We start from the raw sequence: 17,863 nt of genomic DNA, 5'->3' as shown, positions 1-17,863 counted from the left end.
CAGGAAGTATTTTATATATGAATAAGAAAGTGTGGGAAAATTCAAATCTATATTTTGAATGCATATAAAAAATAACAAATAAAAAAATTTTTTAAATATGCTTCAAATCGTAATACTTTGTTATTTTCTTATCGGAGAACTATATATATCCTATCGTTTATAAGACGATGCGAATATCAAATAATGTTATCTAATACCTAAGATTAAAATTAAGTTATTTTCTCTCTCTCTATCTCTCTCTCTCTCTCTCTCTCTTCTATATATATATAATTCTGAACAGTTATAAGGTTGATTCAAGAAAATCGCAAATTGAAAAAATTCGCGCGGGAAATACAAAATATAAAAATTTGTTTACTTAAAGACATTAATATAAATAACAATTAATATTTAATATAAAAATAACATATTTAGATATTTTGTGATAACATGCAATTATTTAAAGAGAAAATTAGATATATAAGAAGCATATTAATAACAGTTTTTGTCCTTTTGAATTAAAAAAAATAATTTTACAAATATGATTATAAAAAAAATATATGAAAATTACAGCTTCTAATAGGTATTACTTTATATCATATATATATATATATATATATATATATATATATATATATATATATATTATATTATATTATACAATTGTGTAATTGTCTAACATAGCTTTTTATTCAATCATCAAAGTGTCATTGTCACGTGGCTATCACGTAATAATCGCCATAAGTTAAAATCGTGTAGTGGGGATCATATAGTCCAACCTGTCCTTTACACAACCTACGTTTCGACATTTCCCGAAATTATTCAGTGTGCCAAGTGCTGTTTCTCATCTTTTGACGTCATTTTACATATTGTATCTAAAGAAAATACGATTTTCCTTTTTTTATTGTAATTTTTTCCCTTCGCCATTGTAAAATTATTTGATAAAAATGATACCAAATTGTCTCAGAACTGCTAGTACGCAGATATCTCGAAGAAACGTGAGTACAATATGAATATATAATAAGCGATCTTTACTTTTTTAATTTTCAACGAGAGCCATGTTATAATCCCCCTTAATTATAAAATCTATTAGTTTCTTTACTAAGTTTTCACTTAAAATACACTTCCCTATTCTTTTTAAATCTCGGACACTATGTCAGTTTGGAAATTGGAATGAGGTACGTGTTAAGTACAATGCTGTTTTTGTTCAATTGTTTTTACTTGCACTTTATTATATGTATACACACACATATGCACACACATATACACATGCACACACACACACACACACAACACATATATATTTTGTTGAATTAATTCAGCATTGTTGTATCAATATGTGAGTTTTCTAAATATGCCGACTTCTTATCTTTTATTAAAATGTAAAGTAACTTGAATAATTAAATTACAATTATAATTTCTACAATTCATTTCTTCTACACTAATTTAATATAAAAGTATGAAAAATGATATTTTATTATTTTCATTTAAATAATAAAGATTTAAAGATCATTACAGTTTATCTATATCACATTGAATAAAAATTTCTTTTATTAAGTGATATCAGGATAATTCTTCTTTGGTTTTTCATATATATTTATAGGTAATCAACTTCTTTAATAAAAAAAACAATTATGCAACAGAAGCCAGTTTTGAGACAAAACCTTTTCGCTTACATAAATTGGATACTGGTCCATCTAATCATGTAACAGTAACTAAAAGTGATGCTTTAGAAATGTATAAAAATTTGCACACAATACGACGCTTAGAAACATCAGCTGGAAATTTATACAAAGAAAAAATTGTCCGAGGTTTTTGCCATTTATATTCTGGTCAAGTAAGTAATATTGTATTTAAAAAAATTTAATTTAACTCGTTTCAAGAACATAGTTTTATATCTTCTGTTTATATGTTTTTAGGAAGCTTGTGCTGTTGGTATGAAAGCTGCTCTCAGACCACAAGATGCTGTAATCACTGCTTACCGTGCACATGGTTGGACTTATTTAATGGGTATAGATCCTGTAGGTGTTCTCACAGAACTTACTGGAAGGCAATCAGGTAATGCTAAAGGCAAGGGTGGTTCTATGCATATGTATGCTAAAAATTTTTATGGAGGAAATGGTATTGTGGGTGCTCAGGTTTGTTGAACAATTATTACTTTATAAATTAGGAAATCATATCTGTAACCACTTAACAAAGAAATTCATTTTCAGGTACCATTAGGAGTTGGCATTGGATTTGCTCAAAAATATCTGAACACTGGAGGAGTGTGTTTATCCCTTTATGGAGATGGTGCAGCAAATCAAGGACAAGTATTTGAGGTATATAACATGGCAAAATTATGGGATATTCCTTGTATTTTCATTTGTGAAAATAATGGTTATGGAATGGGTACTAGCGTTGAACGTGCTTCTGCGAGTACAGATTATTATACGAGAGGGGATTATGTCCCTGGCATTTGGGTAAGTTTTTTTTTTTTTAAATAATTATAGTCGTACAGTTTATTAATCCAAATACTTCTATTAATAATTAACAATTTTTATTTATCATTCGTGTTAATTATTATTTATTAATAGGTCGATGGTATGGATGTTTTGGCTGTAAGAGAAGCAACAAGGTTTGCTGTAGAATATTGTACGTCTGGAAAAGGACCTATTGTTATGGAAACAGCTACATATAGATATAGTGGACATAGTATGTCAGATCCGGGAACAAGTTACCGTACTAGAGATGAAATTCAAGAAGTACGACAAACAAGAGATCCTCTTACAAGTTTCAAAGAGAGATTACTGAGTTCAAATCTTGCAACTGCCGAAGAACTTAAGGTTACACATATTATTTCTTTTTTCTCTATTATTTCAGAAAGAATATTAGTTATATTAATCTTTTTAATTTTATATAGGCGATGGAAAGTGAAATAAGGAAACAAATAGATGATGCAGTAAAAATTGCAAAAGCAGATAAAGAAATTCCATTAAGTGAATTAACTGCTGATATTTATGTCAATTGTCTAGACAATGAAGTTCGAAATGTCACACCATTTAAACCATTGCAACACATCAGGTTGAGCACTCCTGTTAATCTATAAAAAAAATTAGAATCATTGCTACACGTTATGTGTTGAACATGTGCATTAAAATCTTGTGCTCATTTTAATGCTTATTATAATCTTCATATTCATAGCTCGTCAAAGTGTTGACTTTTTTCTATATTCAGGAAGAAGGAAATTACAGTTATATATCATTTGTGTCAATCTACGTTTATTAAATTAATTTAATATAAAAGTTAGGATTTCTTAAAATTATACTCTGTATATTTCTTGTATAATAGATTATTTATAGGAACAAATATTAGCAAAATACATGAAGCATTTGGGAAGAAATCTAGGCTGATAATAGCCTTATTAATAAAACAGTCAATGAGGGAGAACATTTATAAAAATTATTAACTTATCCATCCTACAAAAAAAAACCTGATAATCCTAATAAAAATATCAAAAGATCTAATCAAAATTGTATTATAAAAATGGAAGTTTCAGATAACATTATTTTATACATGTCAATATAAAGAGAAATATAGATCAAATAAAAAAGTTCTTTTTTGTGTGCACATGTTCATTTAAAATTCTTACGTAATCCTATGGTAATGCATATATAATAGTTTATAATTCTAGAATTTTTCTTTCACTTTCCCTCTAGTACATTTGTAGTATAAAAAAATACAAGCGCATGAAATTGTTTTTCATAGTATCCTGCTTTCTTTTCCGATCATAATAATAAAATTAATCCAAAATATAAATAAATTTTATTCGTCTAATAATATCAGGTTCTCTTTTTGTAGAACATTCTCTAAATAATAAGTATTCTTAAAAATGATACAGACTTTCATAACTGTTTATACAGGGAAACTTAAGTAGCAAAAACACCTATATTGTCTTTCGTTTTTAGCGCGTCTCAACGATTACAGCGCCATTCCTCTAGACTGTACTTGTTCCTGATTGGTTCTTGGCACGTTCATTAGCGATCGTTCATTGGCTAGCGTTCTATTTGCTAACTTCATTATAATGTTTATAGAAAGAGTCGTCACAAAATCGTTTGGACGAAAGGAAAAAAATACGGCAAATTTTAAGGCTCGTTAAGAATATTTTAAATAAAAATTTTACAAATATAATTTTGAAACATGTCTACTATTTTTAATGTGTTTAACAATATGAATGAAAATAGATGTGAGTATAATTAATTTTACTTTTTCGTTATTTTTAATGCTGTTAAACTAATTTTATTCTCCCGTTGTGACGATAAATAGAAATTAACCTCTCTTGTAATATGATTTACAGTGTCAACAACAGAACACTTGAAAGAAACAAGATCAATAAATCAAACAGGTGGTATAATAGCTAAATCATTTGATTATTATAAACCAAAAGGTTTATCAATAAGATCTAAGTCTGATCAGAATATTCCAACAACTAGCAGTGCAATGACTTTTAAAAAGGATGGTACCAATAATTCATTTTTTTCAAAGAATGAATTGCCCAATGTAAGCATATTTAATATTCTATTATATCGGTAATTACTTAAATATTAGATATTTTTTATATTTTCTTCTTATAGAAACAATTACTTTATGTGACCAATGAATTTTCAAAAGCAGGATCATTTGAATTTAATAAAGAGAAGATAATTGAAAAAAATATTTTCAAAGAACCATATATAGAAGAGAAAGAGAAAAGAAGGATATTTCCAGAACCCGAAGTTTTAGCGCCGTATTATGATCCAGAATTAGAATTAGGTATGATATTCATTTTTTAATATTTTTAATGCAAATAAATACAAAGATCTAAAAGAGCCATTTTGAAAATTATATGTTTACAGATGATTATAATATTGATTTAGAAAATGAATTTAGCAAATGTATGTTGCATGTAAGAGACGATATGGATGAAGGATTTGGATCAGGTAAAAAATAACTAAAATATTTTAATGCTTAATTATGTATTTGAAAATGTATATATATATTTTTTAATAGAACCTGAGGAACTTTCCTACCATGAAATACCAAAGCTTGAACTATCTATGCATTTTTCTAACTATGAATTTGAAAGATGTGGATCTCCTGATTTGCCAGAAATATCTGATGATGAAACTTTCTGATTACAATGACTGAAGAAATTTAATCTTAAAGAGTTGTGATAAAATAACATTTTTATCGATTTATCTGCTATCCATATCATCAATAACAAATTTCATTTGGTTTAAAACATTAGATTATTATAGATCATTTAATATAATATAATATAATATAATTTTAATTTCTTTTTTACTTTAAGCTATAGACATACTTAATATTTCTTTGATATAGTATCACATTGTTGTATATTACTGCTATTTTTAGTCAAATAAATGTATTATTTTAAAATATTGGCATTATTCTTCGATATAATTGATGTCTTTCTTTTAATATAAAGTTGTTTTAAAATTGTTCATCATCTTTCGCTTGAATTAAGTATGACTTTCTTATTAGGTATAGACAAAATATAAACTATAAATACAAGCGAGAAAAAATGTTTACATCATGGGCATATCCCTTATCGACATAATAAGTCATTGTATTTAATAATCGTGTTAATGTGACATAAATTTTTATATATAATGAAAATAGTAGTACATCTGACAAAAGCAAGAAAAACCATATTCTGATTATATTGAACCAAGTCAGATTATATTTGTATGAAAATAAATTAATTGAAAAGTATTTGTTCATTTTACAAATTTTATACTTTTTATTTCTAATTAAAATAACACAAATAGCTAAAGTATAAAAGATAGATAATAGTAACAATAGTAGAGTAGAAAATATAGTATTTAATCTGAAATGCGTAAATAACCATAAATAAAAATAAATGGAAATCAATAATAGTAAATAAAAATAAATAAGAATAATAAAGAAATTATAATTTTTCTGTGTATTTCTTCAAAAAATTATTTTAGAATTCTATTACATCCAATCTATTTATACGTTTACGTATGATTAGTAATGTAAAATGTATGTACTTTAATGTTTAGTTGGAATTGGATTGAGAAGATTTTGGAAAAGTCTTGAAATATGCAACCATTGTCGTCGTCGTCGTCGTCGTTGGTTCTATTCGGTTATTTTATTTGTATAATATATTATATTTGCATAAACTATTCTCGAAAAAATACCATTTTTTAACACGATTTTTTTCAAAGAAAATGAAGCGTCTTCAAAAATCCGTCAGAGGCACCGTAAATTTATACTTTGTCTTTAAAACGAGACTTTGTTCACCAAAATTGGTCAATAATTAGGCCTCTTTTCCTTGATGGTATAAATCATTAAAAAACGAAGGGTGATGAACAGCCTTAATGAAGTTTTGTTAATAAATATAGCTAATATAAAAAAAAAAAAATTGAAGGTAGTCATATGTAGTATATTTAAGATATTTTATAATATTTAATATGACTGCATGTAATATAAATATTGAAAAAAATATGTCAGCTGATAAATGTGTTATAATAATAGCAGGAATACCAGATGATGTATATTTTTGTCATATATGTTATATAGCTGAAAACTTGGCAAAGATCTTATCAAATTTTAAATATAACAAAATTTTTAAAAGTGCACTTGAATGGAAGGTTAATATATAATATTAAATTACTAATGTCATTTTTTATAAGAATAACTTTTTTGATTTTTAGTCATGGCTTGAAAAAATTTGTTATCGTTGGAATTGGTCACATACAAAATCACCATTAATCTGGAGAAAAGTTGGTTTATCTAAAAATAATGTTACTTATATTGGAGGTGTTAATCAATTTTGGGAATTTTTGCACTTATATTATAATATTAGTGATTATATTACAGAAGATGATCTTAAAAAATTACAATTGGATTACTCACTTGTAAAAAAAATATTCAATTATAATAACGATTCTGTTATAATTCTTAATGTTATTACAGATGTATGAAACAATGTTGAAATTACCATCTGTGAAAACGTCACTTATACAACATCGTCGCATTACAGTATTAGGTGCTGGCAAAGCATTATGTGTAGACTTAATACCACAATTAATAACAATTAAAGAATTATGGTTAACGCATGGTATCATCATTAATTTATATGACGAACCTGATTGTTATTTTAAAATTAAACACATTGTTCAAGATATGGAGGCAATAGGAGCTGGTTTATATGTAGCAAGAATTATAAAAAATGTTTCAGATGGGTTATATGATTGTGATATATTAATTAATTTAGATATTGTATCAAAGTATGTTTTTGTATTCTTTAATGTTTTAAGAAAGCCTAAAGTACATGTTAAGATAATTTTAGAGAAGAAAATGAAAGTATTACTTCTTGGTTACGTAATAATTATAATAGTATGGCTAAATTAGCAAAGCAGATAAACAGATACGCATCTCCTGAAATGAAAGTACTTTTTTGTTCAATGAGTGCAAGTTGTTTCTGTGTAAATGTGCTTCATGCTTTAGTGACTAAATTACCAAAGACTAATATCGTAGCTGTTAGTTCTCACTATGGATTAGAAATTGTTTATAATTTTCTGACAAAGTTTAATTTACCTATATACAATTTTGGTTGTCCTCCAGTATGGGGATTTTTGGGTTGGTTAAAAAATTTTTTATATAATAGTGTATATAAAATAATGCAAACTTGGTAATAATTTATTTAATACATAGGAATTAATTATTTTGTGGATGTATGTCATATGGTCCAAAAATATGAAGTATATAAACCAAATAATAGAGCTATGTTTGCAGAAAAAGGTACTACTCTACCTTTGGGATTTAAATATCCAGAATTACGATATTTTTGTTACTTAGCACATGATAAAAATCCTTATAAAGGACATTTGGAACGTAAGGTATGAATTTATATATATATATATATATATATATGCTCAAAATGAAGAGAATGTTACGAATAATTCAGGAACAGGGTTTAATGCGTGAGGTGCTTATTAAGTATATAAAAAATTAATATTTTATATATTTTTAATCACGTTTATTTATAATATAGAAAGGAAAAAATTAAAATTTATAAAATTAATTTTTTCACTACGATAGTTTTTATTTATTGTAAAAAACGAAATCTATTCTTCACATATCATTTAGGCAATTCTTCAATATCAAGTCGGTCGTACTGAAAATTTGCAAATATGCAAAGCAATTTGTGATCTGTTAAAATTATGGTATGCCGATACAGAAAATATTGGAGATGAAATTATTTCTTTGGGAATATCATCTGATGGTATTTAAATATTACAACAGATATATTATAATTCACTATTTAATTATATCGATATTGAATTAAAATTTTAGGCAGCTTTGGAATTCCCAAAGGATTAGTATTTTCACAACCTGTACATTTAAAAATTTTAAAAGATGGATCGCGCATATGGTTGCCATTTACTGATTTCCCATTACCTTGTATGCCATTACAGATATTTAACAATTTGATTTTAACTGCAGTAATTTTGAATAAACAATTAATAAAAGGATAAATTATTATTATTAATGATAATAATAATTTATTCTTTTGATAATATATTATTAATGATCCTGAAAAATAAAATTCAAAGAAATAAAGGAAAAAACGAAGAATTGATATTTGAATAAAAAAATCTTTATTTTATCGCTTAATATGTCGTCTTAATTTAGTATTAATAAATAAAAAAAAAGATATTCAGAAGAAAAGGAAAACGATACAATACAAATGTTTAATTAGCGCGCCATTTGTAACGCATGTAGTTGCGTTTTATAAACTTTGAAGTAAAATGGAGAGCTAATTTGCTAGTCATAATTAAAAATTAATTTTAGTTTCGATGTTTCTAGTTGATTATAAAATTTTCTAAATTAAAAATTATATTGAAATTTTTAATTGCTATATTACGATTTTTCAGTAAAATGATCGAAATTTTGAGGTTAAATATGTTTATAATTTACCTTACAAGTTACTTATGTGTGTACATATATTAATTCTTTAATTTATCATATTAAATTGTTAACAATTGAATAATTATTTGTTAATAACAAATTGAAATCAAAACGAATATCATTTTATCAATGATGTAAATATACATTATTAATTTCATGAAAGATAGTGCGTAATAAACATTCAAAGAAAACAATATGTCCTGTAGTAGGATAGAAATGGATCAAACCATTGCACGAAGGTTATTATTCGAAGGTGCTACATTAGTTGTACTTGATGTACCTGTGGATACAGAATTTGGAATAGATTTAAAGTCTTGGAATGTTGGAAATAAGTTTAAAGGTATTAAAATGATACCTCCAGGATTTCATTATGTGCATTATAGGTGATTTATATATTTTTTTAGCTATCTATGTATGTTAGTTGTCATTAATCTATATGTTGGATATAGATTGATAGGTATATTAAAATTTATTATATACATTGTAAATCTTTTTATAGCGCAGTAAATAAATTTGGCGAAACATCACCTAAAATAGGTTTTCTTCATGTATTTGAAAAAGCTGAATTTATGGTAAAACGATGGGATCAGTCAAAGGAAGAAATCAGTTCAGAACGTAGGATACTTTATTATTATGTTAAATTCATTTGTTATATATTTTTTTTTTATAATACAATTATTCTTTTATATCATTTGATGTGTAGCTGTTCCTGAAAATTTGGTTCAAAGTCTCAAAGAAAACTTAAAAGATTTAGATAAATTTCTTGGTCCTTATCCTTATAATATTTGGAAAGGATGGAATGAATTGACTGATAAAATTGATTATCTTTTAATAGAACGTTGTGCACCTGTTTGTGGGTAAATAATATATTCTGTTCATGTATATTCTCTTCTCTTTTGTACTTTTTAATTATTTTCATTTTTTAGTTTTGTACATTCGGCTTTAGAATTGGAACCATGTAGCGATGCTTTAAGACCACGTGGAGGAGATCTTATACAAAGAAAAAAAACAGACAAAACTAGATTTACAGTTGAAGAAAAAGAAGAACAACTGTTACCTGACTTAAAACCAATACCTGGCACAGAACTGAGATTATCACAATTGCCTGAGAAACATTATCCTGATGGGGCAACTCCGACAGAGATCACAAAACATTCTCTTGATTCCAGTTATGTTTTGGACATTGTGCTTAATAAATTGAAACAGTATGATCAACATCTACTTTATTATTTTGTAGAATTCTTAAATCACATTTTAATATTATTTATATAACATTATATATATATATATGTATGTATAAAAATATTTTTACAGACCTATAGAAATAATTGGAGAAATACAACTTGCTTTTGTTTGTCTTTTGGTTGGCCAAAATTTGGACGCCTTTGAGCATTGGAAAAAACTTATATCATTGATTTGTGGAGTAGATTCAGCAATATCATCTCATCGCTATATTTATATGGAATTCTTGAAAGTTATAGAAGTTCAATTATCGTACATTCCAGAAGATATATTATGGGATATTGTCACTAGCAACAATTTTGTTTATCAAAGCTTACGTAAGCTTTTTGCAAACATTGAGCTTAATTCTGACATTGATGGTAGTTTAAAGTGTAACGCAGTACGAGTTCGTGATCGATTAACTAAAAAGTTTAGGTGGGACTTTACAAATTTACAATGTGATAACGAAGATGAGGCACCAGTTGTTGTTTCTCTAGAATAAGCATTATAACGTATTGTTCATAAAAATGAATATAATGAAAAGAAGAAAAAATTGTAAAATATAAATTAAATTCTTTTACAGTACATTTTGTATGGACATAAATTAATTATATATTGCCAATTAGTTAATATATATATATATATATATATATATATATATATATATATATATATATATATATATTGTAAATAAATTATAGATCTTACGTATATTTCGTATAAGATACTGTTCAAACTTTTATTTCTGTTTTCTTAAAAAATTTAGTTTTTTTTTTAAATTTATCCGATAACATTGAATAGAAAAGTCGTATAAACAATAACAATAATGAAAGATTTGATTTATTAAAGGAGTATAAAGGAGGATGAAAATATCAAATTTGAAATTTTTTAATAATATATATATCTGAATTATTTTGTTTTATGTTATTATTTGAATGAATAAAAAAAAATTGTTTCCGCCCGGGATCGAACCGGAGACCTTCCGCGTGTTAGGCGGATGTGATAACCACTACACCACGGAAACAATGGTGTTTATTATTTTATTTAATAAAAATATATTTTTTATCAGTTTTATATAAGTCTGTTTTAAAGATATATATCTATATTGTATATGTAGACATGATCAGTTATTAGTCATCGCTTATATGGTAAAACAGGGCAAGCTATCTGCAGTTAGATTTGCAAGTTACTGATTGTTTTTATTTTTTTTTTTACTTTGTTGTTATTTCAAAATATTTTATAATATTTTGAATTTACAAATAAGCTTTAATTTTCATTTAAAATTTTAATAAAAATTTAATTCAATCAATAAAAATTTTAATTTAAATATTAAAAAGTATTTTTGTTGCTGCATAAGTATACTTGTTAAATACAATTAATTAAAAGAAACAAAAATATTTGTGTATTTTATATTTATTGCAATTTAACAATTTTCCTTAATTAATGTTCTAATACGCATAGATTATTTTCTACGTAATAGACAATACATGCATGTTATGTAAACATAAATATATATATTTATTTAAATTATTTTTAATTAAATATATTATATAATCTTATTATCTATGTATACTTAGATATTATATCAGATTGAGATTAGATTTTTGAGTTCGAGATAATGCCTTTTTTTTTGAGAATATTATATAAAACTATTATTCGAATAAATGTAAATTGGCATCATTAATTTCTATTTACCTATCAGATCAATATTCGATATCTACGAGATAATAAAATTTCTATATTTGGATTTTATTGTCTTATTTTAACTTGTTCTTGAGCTACCGTTATATCAAATAAAATTTAACAAATAATATTATTTATCATCATGGAGAAGAATAAAACATTATACAGAAAAATATGTGATAATTTTTATTAAAGGTTGTTCTAATTAACGATAATATTATTACCAAGTGTAAAGGACGTAGAATATTTTGTTAAATTTTTGGTCTTTAAGACTCAGTAACAGCTTCACGACGAAGTCTCTGAAATATGAAAATGAAATGATATTGATCCATTCATTGTGATACATGTAACTCATACTTGAATATTTTTTTTGTTAATTATAATTTTTGTTATCCTTACCGGGTGTGGCGGACGCGGAGGAACTTGTTGGGGTCTTGGTTTTTGAGATTCAGGATCAGCTTCACGACGAAGTCTCTGAAATATGAAAATGAAATGACATTGATCCATTCATTGTGGTACATTTAAGAAAATTAGAATATTTTTCCTGTTAATTATAATTTTTCTTATTCTTACCTGGAGTGGTACACGCATATGAATTTGTTGGAATTTTGGTCCAAGAAGTACAATCCCCTTAAATATGAAAATAAAATGATATTAATCATTTAATTGTAACACATATAGCTCATATTTAAGTATTCTTCCTGTTACATATAATTTTGGTTATTACCGGTTGTGGAACTTGTGGTCTTGGCCTTTGAGGTTCAGGATCAGTTTCACGACGAAGTCTCTAAAATATGAAAATGAAATGACATTAATCCATTCATTGTGGTACATTTAAGAAAATTAGAATATTTTTCCTGTTAATTATAATTTTTCTTATCCTTACCGGGTGTGGTGGACGCGGAGGAACTTGTTGGGGTCTTGGTCGAAAAGGTACAGGCCTCTTAAATATGAAAATAAAATGATATTAATCATTTAATTGTAACACATATAGCTCATATTTAAGTATTCTTCCTGTTACATATAATTTTGGTTATTATTACCGGAAGTGGAACTTGTGGTCTTGGTCTTTGAGGCTCAGGATCAGCTTCACGACGAAGTCTCTGAAATATGAAAATGAAATGACATTAATCCATTCATTGTGGTACATTTAACAAAATTAGAATATTTTTCCTGTTAATTATAATTTTTTTTATTCTTACCGGGTGTGGTGGACGCGGAGGTACTTGTTGAGGTCTTGGTCGAGAAGGTACAGTTCTCTTAAATATGAAAATAAAATGATATTAATCATTTAATTTTAACACATATAGCTCATATTTAAGTATTCTTCTTGTTACATATAATTTTGGTTATTACCGGTTGTGGAACTTGTGGTCTTGGCCTTTGAGGTTCAGGATCAGCTTCACGACGAAGTCTCTAAAATATGAAAATGAAATGACATTAATCCATTCATTGTGGTACATTTAAGAAAATTAGAATATTTTTCCTGTTAATTATAATTTTTTTTATCCTTACCGGATGTGGCGGACGCGGAGGTACTTGTTGAGGTCTTGGTCGAGAAGGTACAGTTCTCTTAAATATGAAAATAAAATGATATTAATCATTTAATTTTAACACATATAGCTCATATTTAAGTATTCTTCCTGTTACATATTATTTTGGTTCTTACCGGTTGTGGAGCTTGTGGTCTTGGCCTTTGAGGTTCAGGATCAGCTTCACGGCGTTTACGCTAAAATTTAAAAATTAATGTAATATTAATATAAATAAATTACTTCATGAATTGATATATATATTCGCGTTTATGTTTACCACGTCAAATTGTTTTTGATATTCTTGAAGTTCGGGTACTTGAAGATTTTGATGATGAATTTCAGTCTCTTTCACGATAACGGCTTGCTAATATATATAAAGAAAAAGACATGACTATATTAGAAATCTATTAATCGTACATTTAAATTATCTCTAATCCTGTTATTTTATAATTTGTATTTTCCGTATACTTACCGGGTATGCCGAATTTAATTTGAACGTTTCTCCATTAACTACGATAACAAGCATAGCAGCTAAAGCCGCTTTTATTGCTAAGCTTCTCATTTTTCTCGAGTCTGGAAAGAATAATGTCAATATTTTATATAATATGTTTATTTCGATCTGATGTATATTTATTCGTTTGATTTATATTTTTGAAATATCAACCATTACTATGAAACTATGATTACGTATTATTATAAAAATTTAATTCGTGTGAATTTTACATATACATATATGATAATATTTTTATCGTGTGTTATATTATGTCATATATATAATTAAAAATTGTTGCTTACCCTTAGTTGCTATCTAGACGAAAGTTTATAAGAAAATGATGTCTCTACAAGGCTCATAATATCGCTTTTATACTTATTCCTCTCTCCGTTAGTTTGATATACTCACTGTGTATTGGCATCTATAATGAATATCGGGGAACCACTGAAATTTGATTACCATACGTCTCTGTCTCTTTGTAATACTAAATAGCTGATTACGATTTGATCGTAATTCCTAGAACGTAGAAGCAAATCACTGTTTTATTACTTCTTATTATTGATGTTATTTCAAGGATTCCCCACTATCAAATTTTTTATTATAAATAACGTTATGATATACGATATTACAATTTACGATAAAATTTTATAATATGTTACATAATCTTTTATTGTAAATAAAATTCTGATATACGATATTATAATTTACGATAAAATTTTATAATATTTATGTTACACAAGTTATAAGTCGATACTGTGTCGTCGATTAATAATTTGTGTGCTTTAATATTTATAAATTTATTCTATTATGAGAGATATACATTAATATTCGAAAAAGAAGTAATTAAGTAATTAATACATCGTTGGCCAGTTGCTATATATAAAAAGTAATACCCATTTCACATCGGCTATGTTTCATAATTGAATTAAAATCGTTATTAAAATATTAAAAAATCAAAAAAATTGATAATGTCCGAATTAGACAAATACTATCCACAATAATATAAACAATACCGTAGCAACGTGACTTTTTCTTTCAATAATTACGTAAGTAGCATAAGTACATTTGTGATTATACTCTTGACACATTATCGGTCAAAAATGTGTTAAAGATACGATTGTTATTATTGATAGATCGATAAACTGATAGTTTTAATCAATAATAAAATAATAGATAAAAGAGATACAAAATGTACGAATTATGTAAGTGATATAGAAATGATAAAATCATGAAATTATCAATGCTTACAAATATTCGATTAGATAGATTAAATTTTATAAACAGAGATATAATTAAAAATGTATATATAGATATTAAAAATTATATTTCTTCAAATGAAACATTTTATTTTTGTGCCAATCTTCTTTTTTTTTTTTTTTTATTTTATCTTGAACTTGAACTGTCACCATAATTTTATTATGAGTTATGAAACTTCATATATTTTGAAAAATATTTTTGATTGAAAAAGAAATTATAGGAGTAATAAGAAAATGTTTTTTAGCAAATATGATTACAAATTAATTAATAATTTTTCTTTTTTTTTTCTTTAATTTTAAATTAATTTTGCACACAAAAATAATGTATGCATAAACGAAAAGAAAATTTCTTTGAAAAATATTTTGATTCGAAGCGACAAACATGTTTACTCTCATATAAACTTTCTCTTTACTAATCTCACTTTATTAATTTCATATAAACTTTCCTGTTATCAGTGACTTGTGATAAACTTTATTAATTATATCTTATTTATGATTAATATATATCATTAGTATGAATCAAAGCTAATGAGTTGATCATGGAATTTCCCAAGTACATTTAATCTCTGTGGTACTGTAATATATTATTTACGTAGATAACATTTGCAATTGCCGCCCCTGAATTTAGACAAACTTATACACTTCCTCGATTATCTTTTTATGTCCTTGTATATAGATATAGCAAATTTTTATTACACTTATATGAATGTATATTGCTTATTATACAAGCTTTGATGAAGTTTCTTATCGTTCTTATTTAATGGAAAATATCAATAACAAATAAGTAAATTTGGAGACTAATTATATTCAAATAAACCACTTGTTTTGCATTTATCCCTTTATTTGTTAATCGGATTTAAATGATATCATTTTTTAAATGACACCATATGTATATATACATATATATATATATATATATATATATATATATATATATATATATATTAAATTAGAAAATCTTTCGGAATTATTGGTAATGAAGAAAATACAACATATTATGTGCAAGATTAATTCAATTTATATTTGTTCATATAACGGTCCATTTAAGTTGCATAAATGATATTTAAACAGTGATTGGTTCAACAGATTCGTCTAATGACAGTGGTGGACGTCTTTGAGGTGGTGGTGGTGGTGGTGGTCTTCTATGTGGTGGTGGTGGTGGTGGTCTTCTGTGTGGTGGTGGTGGTGGTGGTGGGGGTGGGGGTGGGGGTGGATGTTTCTTTGATGGTGGTGGTGGTGGACGTTTGTGAGATGGTGGTGGTGGTGGTGGACGTTTGTGAGATGGTGGTCGACGGTAGTCTTCAACTTCATTTTCAATGAATTCTTCTAAGTCGGAAGCGACAGGTATATATTCAAACTCCTGAAAAATTAATTATTACGATTACTAGAAGAAAATCTATAGGAGAAAAAGAATGTGAAGATAAAAAAAGACTTGTTCCTTAAGATCATATAGATAATAAAGGCAATTTAGAATTGATAAAGAAATACGTAAATAAAATATATTGGTATAAGCAATTTTTTTTTATTGCTTATAAGTCAATAAAAAAGATTGTCTATCGAAAAATTATTTTAATGATTATAAAAATGATTGCATATTTTATTTCTATTTAAGTATTAATTATATTTTTCTACCTCTTCTGAGTGTCCGTGATGTGGTGGTCGTCTGGTAGGTCGGCCGTGTGGTGGTCGTCTGGTAGGTCGGCCGTGTGGTGGTCGTCTGGTAGGTCGGCCGTGTGGTGGTCGTCTGGTAGGACGGCCGTGTGGTGGTCGTTTGGTAGGTCGGCCGTGTGGTGGTCGTCTGGTAGGTCGGCCGTGTGGTGGTCGTTTAAGTTCGTCAAATTCCTCTTCGTCAGATTCTTCTTCGTCAAATTCCTCTTCGTTAGATTCTTCTAATTCGGATTCATCTGATTCATTTATATTGTCAATACCGACAAGATTCTGGAAAATGAATTAATATGATTATTACTAATCTGTCGAAGAAAAAGAATATGATAGAAAATAATGAATAAAAGTGTATTCTTTAAAAAATGATCATATAAAAAATGTATATATATATATATATATATATTGTTTTACCTTTTCATTGCCTTCTACAATTTCTATGTCTACTTTCGGTTCTACTAAAGCCGATTGCGCGGCAACGCAGAATAATGCTAATGATAGCAAAATAAAAATCTTATTCATCTTGTTAACCAATTTGAAGAAGCCATAAATCTGCAAAATAAAATGAACATATTAATTAAAAAGCACTATTCAAAAGTATGTATAATATATAATAGTTAACAATTTAGTATAAGAGTATTAATAAAAATCGAAAGTTACATATTTTTTAAATGTCTTTTTCGTATACACATAATTATTAAATACATGCTTAGATTTTCAAAGTGCACACATAAATTCAAAAAAATATATAAATATAATTTTATTAACAGTAGAAAAAGTATCTTATTATGATTATTTTGCAGATAAATACAATTAAGTCTTACCTGAACTTCTTTAATGGTTCTACTAAATTTCTGAAATTTCTTTTCTATATTTATACCACTTTAAAGTACCAGTTTATCTTCCTTTTATCGATTTATTTTTGTATTCAACTACTATCTCTCTACAATCTTGCATTATATCAGTCCATCAATAAGATAAAGTAAATGATAAAAATCCTCAATAAATACTTAATTTTGTTTATATATAAAAGACAGATTATTTCTGAAAACTTTTTCTTT

At 26.4% G+C, this 17,863-nt stretch overlaps 6 protein-coding genes and 1 non-coding gene across 15 annotated transcripts; 4 read left to right on the top strand and 3 right to left on the bottom strand.

Moving 5' to 3' along the window:
- The first annotated feature begins 726 nt into the window (after nt 1–726).
- LOC124424865 (probable pyruvate dehydrogenase E1 component subunit alpha, mitochondrial) lies at nt 727–3,405 on the top strand. Of its 2 annotated transcripts, XM_046964413.1 has the most exons (7): nt 727–974; nt 1,137–1,154; nt 1,580–1,813; nt 1,896–2,114; nt 2,190–2,438; nt 2,553–2,801; nt 2,879–3,405. In XM_046964413.1, exons 1-7 carry the CDS (start codon nt 924–926, stop codon nt 3,062–3,064), a joined length of 1,206 nt encoding a protein of 401 aa, XP_046820369.1. In that variant the 5' UTR covers nt 727–923; the 3' UTR covers nt 3,065–3,405. The 2 variants fall into 2 exon arrangements, with proteins under 2 accessions (XP_046820369.1, XP_046820370.1); XM_046964414.1 differs by lacking the exon at nt 1,137–1,154 and having other exon boundaries at nt 728–974.
- A 635-nt stretch (nt 3,406–4,040) lies between these two features.
- Nucleotides 4,041–5,730, top strand: LOC124424863. The gene is made up of 5 exons (XM_046964411.1): nt 4,041–4,201; nt 4,313–4,515; nt 4,590–4,767; nt 4,851–4,934; nt 5,005–5,730. Exons 1-5 carry the CDS (start codon nt 4,156–4,158, stop codon nt 5,127–5,129), a joined length of 636 nt encoding a protein of 211 aa, XP_046820367.1. The 5' UTR covers nt 4,041–4,155; the 3' UTR covers nt 5,130–5,730.
- A 143-nt stretch (nt 5,731–5,873) lies between these two features.
- On the top strand, nt 5,874–8,603 carry LOC124424864 (putative malate dehydrogenase 1B). Its single transcript, XM_046964412.1, has 7 exons — nt 5,874–6,632; nt 6,696–6,946; nt 7,017–7,271; nt 7,334–7,623; nt 7,699–7,883; nt 8,134–8,269; nt 8,341–8,603. Exons 1-7 carry the CDS (start codon nt 6,453–6,455, stop codon nt 8,520–8,522), a joined length of 1,479 nt encoding a protein of 492 aa, XP_046820368.1. The 5' UTR covers nt 5,874–6,452; the 3' UTR covers nt 8,523–8,603.
- Nucleotides 8,604–8,783: 180 nt separating this feature from the next.
- LOC124424862 (protein AAR2 homolog) lies at nt 8,784–10,761 on the top strand. Of its 2 annotated transcripts, none has more exons than XM_046964409.1 (6): nt 8,784–8,942; nt 9,162–9,338; nt 9,455–9,570; nt 9,659–9,812; nt 9,882–10,160; nt 10,270–10,761. In XM_046964409.1, the coding sequence occupies exons 1-6, from the start codon at nt 8,926–8,928 to the stop codon at nt 10,676–10,678; spliced, it is 1,152 nt and encodes a 383-aa protein (XP_046820365.1). In that variant the 5' UTR covers nt 8,784–8,925; the 3' UTR covers nt 10,679–10,761. The 2 variants fall into 2 exon arrangements, with proteins under 2 accessions (XP_046820365.1, XP_046820366.1); XM_046964410.1 differs by lacking the exon at nt 8,784–8,942 and adding an exon at nt 9,044–9,089.
- Nucleotides 10,762–11,127: 366 nt separating this feature from the next.
- On the bottom strand, nt 11,128–11,200 carry Trnav-aac. The gene has a single exon. It is a non-coding gene; the product is annotated as a tRNA-Val (tRNA).
- A 371-nt stretch (nt 11,201–11,571) lies between these two features.
- Nucleotides 11,572–14,357, bottom strand: LOC124425012 (apidaecins type 22-like). Of its 7 annotated transcripts, XM_046964747.1 has the most exons (13): nt 14,187–14,352; nt 13,864–13,964; nt 13,669–13,755; nt 13,529–13,588; nt 13,375–13,431; nt 13,216–13,275; nt 13,062–13,118; nt 12,903–12,962; nt 12,746–12,802; nt 12,587–12,646; nt 12,433–12,489; nt 12,259–12,333; nt 11,572–12,158 (listed from the first exon to the last, which is right to left on the bottom strand). In XM_046964747.1, the coding sequence occupies exons 2-13, from the start codon at nt 13,951–13,953 to the stop codon at nt 12,126–12,128; spliced, it is 753 nt and encodes a 250-aa protein (XP_046820703.1). In that variant the 5' UTR covers nt 13,954–13,964; nt 14,187–14,352; the 3' UTR covers nt 11,572–12,125. The 7 variants fall into 7 exon arrangements, with proteins under 7 accessions (XP_046820703.1, XP_046820709.1, XP_046820706.1 ...); XM_046964753.1 differs by lacking the exons at nt 12,433–12,489; nt 12,587–12,646 and having other exon boundaries at nt 14,187–14,357; XM_046964750.1 differs by lacking the exons at nt 12,587–12,646; nt 12,746–12,802 and having other exon boundaries at nt 14,187–14,355.
- Nucleotides 14,358–16,135: 1,778 nt separating this feature from the next.
- Nucleotides 16,136–17,772, bottom strand: LOC124424906 (protein TRACHEARY ELEMENT DIFFERENTIATION-RELATED 7A-like). Its single transcript, XM_046964495.1, has 4 exons — nt 17,627–17,772; nt 17,217–17,354; nt 16,773–17,078; nt 16,136–16,500 (listed from the first exon to the last, which is right to left on the bottom strand). The coding sequence occupies exons 2-4, from the start codon at nt 17,322–17,324 to the stop codon at nt 16,204–16,206; spliced, it is 711 nt and encodes a 236-aa protein (XP_046820451.1). The 5' UTR covers nt 17,325–17,354; nt 17,627–17,772; the 3' UTR covers nt 16,136–16,203.
- Between the last annotated feature and the right edge of the window lie 91 nt (nt 17,773–17,863).

This window comes from Vespa crabro, chromosome 6 (genome assembly GCF_910589235.1).
Source record: "Vespa crabro chromosome 6, iyVesCrab1.2, whole genome shotgun sequence".
NCBI classification, from domain to species: Eukaryota; Metazoa; Arthropoda; class Insecta; order Hymenoptera; family Vespidae; genus Vespa; species Vespa crabro.
The sequence above is the reverse complement of the archived record's forward strand: the minus strand, read 5'-3'. Positions and strand labels throughout refer to the sequence as shown.